At 45.4% G+C, this 3,217-nt stretch overlaps 1 protein-coding gene across 1 annotated transcript; it reads left to right on the top strand.

The window, feature by feature from the left end:
* The first annotated feature begins 1,277 nt into the window (after positions 1-1,277).
* LOC113879889 (60S ribosomal protein L30-like) lies at positions 1,278-2,833 on the top strand. Its single transcript, XM_027521708.1, has one exon. It carries the CDS (start codon positions 2,014-2,016, stop codon positions 2,359-2,361), a length of 348 nt encoding a protein of 115 aa, XP_027377509.1. The 5' UTR covers positions 1,278-2,013; the 3' UTR covers positions 2,362-2,833.
* Positions 2,834-3,217: the final 384 nt, after the last annotated feature.

The following is a 3,217-nucleotide window of genomic DNA, read 5'->3' as shown; positions in this document are numbered from 1 at the left end:
GTTTTATCTGCTCTTTAGTCCTTGGGTTACCACAAATATGGCTTTATTTGGAAAGCCCACAGATGGAGAAGATGGCAGACTAAAGTCTCAAAATAACCATCTAGTTGAGGTCTGGATGCCAGATTCTTTTATAGAACCAGAGAAAGAAAAGATGAGGAACTAAAATCAAAAGGCAGAATAAAGATGGAGAGGCAATGAGGAAGTAAATAAAAAGGGCTATCAGTCTTGCAAAACATCTCCAAGAATGGCCAGCTTTGGGGACGGGTGTGTTAATCTCTTCTTTCATGCAGCCAGTCACAGGTGGGCAGGGTCAGATTGAGAAACCTACATGCAGGTCTGGAAGCAAGTTAGAACTGAATGTGGAACAACAGACTGGTTCCAAATAGGAAAAGGAGTACGTCAAGGCTGTATATTGTCACCCTGCTTATTTAACTTCTATGCAGAGTACATCATGAGAAACGCTGGGCTGGAGGAAGCACAAGCTGGAATCAAGATTGCCAGGAGAAATATCAATAACCTCAGATATGCAGAGGACACCACCCTTATGGCAGAAAGTGAAGAGGAACTAAAAAGCTTCTTGATGAAAGTGAAAGAGGAGACTGAAAAAGTTGGCTTAAAACTCAACATTCAGAAAACTAAGATCATGGCATCTGGTCCCATTGCTTCATGGAAAATAGATGGGAAAACAGTGGAAACAGTGTCAGACTTTATTTTTTTAGGCTCCAAAATCACTGCAGATGGTGATTGCAGCCATGAAATTAAAAAACGCTTACTCCTTGGAAGGCAAGTTATGACCAACCTAGATAGCATATTCAAAAGCAGAGACATTACTTTGCCAACAAAGGTCTGTCTAGTCAAGGCTATGGTTTTTCCAGTGGTCATGTATGGATGTGAGAGTTGGACTGTGAAGAAAGCTGAGCACCGAAGAATTGATGCTTTTGAACTGTGGTGTTGGAGAAGACTCTTTCGAGTCCCTTGGACTGCAAGGAGATCCAACCAGTCCATCCTGAGGGAGACCAGTCCTGGATGTTCATTGGAAGGACTGATGCTGAGGCTGAAACTCCAGTACTTTGGCCACCTCATGCGAAGAGTTGACTCATTGTAAAAGACTCTGATGCTGGGAGGGATTGGGGGCAGGAGGAGAAGGGGACGACAGAGGATGAGATGGCTGGATGGTATCACTGACTCGATGCACATGAGTTTGGGTGAACTCTGGGAGTTGGTGATGCACAGGGAGGCCTGGCGTGCTGCGATTCATGGGATTGCAAAGAGTTGGACACGACTGAGAGATTGAACTGACTGACTGAGCTCAACAAAGTCACTTTTAGTCCAACAGTCAGGCTGAGGGGCTGGGTTTTCTGAGGCAGGCCATTATGTATGATGATAATAACAACAGCCACGAAAAGCAAGTCAAAGAAACAGTTCCAACATGAAGTCAGAATTAGTTTTTCTCTGTATTGGGAGCACAGAGTCTTAGCCATGGTAAAATAGGAGGGAAGGGGGACAGGAGGCAGAATTTTCGAAAGAATGACATAGCCCAAGGACACAACATAGACCGATTGGAATCAAATGGGTCCAAGATGGCAGACAAGTCAACTTTGACTAGACCCTGATCCTCAATCAGCAAGCTAAATGACACACTCAGAGGTGCCATGATGGTTCCAAAGTTGACTATCAAAGACCAAAAAGCAGACAGTAGTCCAACCCCTGGAAATCCCCTCCCTTTCCCCAAAATAGTTGGAATAATCCTCCCACTCATTAGCCTATGAAATTATCCAGCCCATAAAAGCTAAGCACAACCCCTTTCGAGGCCACTGTATTCACCCTCTGCGATGGCCCATGCTCTGTGGAGTGTGTTTCTCTCTGAATAAATTCACTTGTTACCTATCACTTTGTCTCTCACTGAATTCTTTCTGCTATGAGACATCAAGAACCTGAGCCTGGCCTTTCTCACTCCCTGGCCGTCTTGGTGGCTGCTCTTGGTTGGAGGCATCCTGCACCTAAGGCAGGGAGATGGTGGCCACCGAGAAGATGAAAAAGTCACTGGAGTCAATCAACTCTAGGCTCCAACTGGTTATGAAAAGTGGAAAGTACGTGCTGGGGTACAAGCAGACTCTGAAAAGGATCAGAAAAAGCAAAGTGGAACCGGTTATCCTCACCAAAACCTGCTCAGCCTTGAGGAAATCTGAAATAGAATATTATGCCATGTTGGCCAAAACTGGTGTCCATCTCTACCATGGCAATAATATTGAATTGGGCACAGATGTGAAAAGTACTACAGAGGTATGCACACTGGCTATGATTGATCCAGATGATTCTGATATCATTAGAAGCATGCCAGAACAGACTGGTGAAAAGTGACTCATGTACTATTTTTCTTTAATAAAACTGGCAAGAAAGAGCTTGTTAAAAAAAAAAAAAAAAAAGAACCTGAGCCTGTAACCAGGTCTGTGATCTCAGTTTGAAGACTGTGGGTTTTGGCTCAGTTCAAGTTCCAATCTGGGTTTTGGCTGGGTTTGAGTCCCGGCACATGGGTTCAAGTCTCAATCTAAGGTGAACAGCTTCAGTTGGACCACCAGAGAAGTCCCTTACAGAGATTCTTACCTTAGTTTCTTCACCTCTGGAAATTTTCTAAGGTGAACATATGTTGCTTTTGCAATCACAGAAATGTAACATTTGTTACAGGCTGAGCCATGCCCCTCAAATTCATATGCTGAGGTGCTAACCCCCAGTACCTCAGTATGTGGCTGGATTTGGAGAAAGGGCCTTTAAGTAGGTATTTAAGTGAAAAAGGAGGTCTTTAGGGTGGGCCCGACTCTGATATGGACCCTACTCCACACTTCCCAGGTGGCACTAGTGGTAAAGAACCTGCCTGCCGATGCAGGAGACATAGGAGACATGGTTTGACCACTGGGTAGGGAAGATGCCCTGGAGGAGGGCATGGCAACCCACTCCAGTGTTCTTGCCAGGAGAATCCCATGGACAGAGGAGTCTGGGGGCTACAGCCTATGGGGTTGCAAAGAGTCACACAGGACTGAAGCGACTTAGCAGGCATGCAGCAATACTCCAATGTGGCCACTGTCCTTCTAAGAAGAGGGGATTAGGACACAGATACTCATAGAAGGAGGCCCAGGGAGAAGATGTTGTTGTTCAATCATTCAGTCGTGTCCAACTCTTTGTCACCCCATGGACTGCAGCATGCCAGGCTTCCCTGTCC

This window comes from Bos indicus x Bos taurus, chromosome 21, assembly GCF_003369695.1.
Source record: "Bos indicus x Bos taurus breed Angus x Brahman F1 hybrid chromosome 21, Bos_hybrid_MaternalHap_v2.0, whole genome shotgun sequence".
In the NCBI taxonomy this organism is placed as follows: domain Eukaryota; kingdom Metazoa; phylum Chordata; class Mammalia; order Artiodactyla; family Bovidae; genus Bos; species Bos indicus x Bos taurus.
This window is presented reverse-complemented; position numbering and strand designations above follow the sequence as displayed.

Coding starts and splice junctions, on each gene's coding strand:
- LOC113879889 (XM_027521708.1), top strand. CDS start 2,014: ATGGTGGCCACCGAGAAGATGAAAAAGTCACTGGAGTCAATCAACTCT.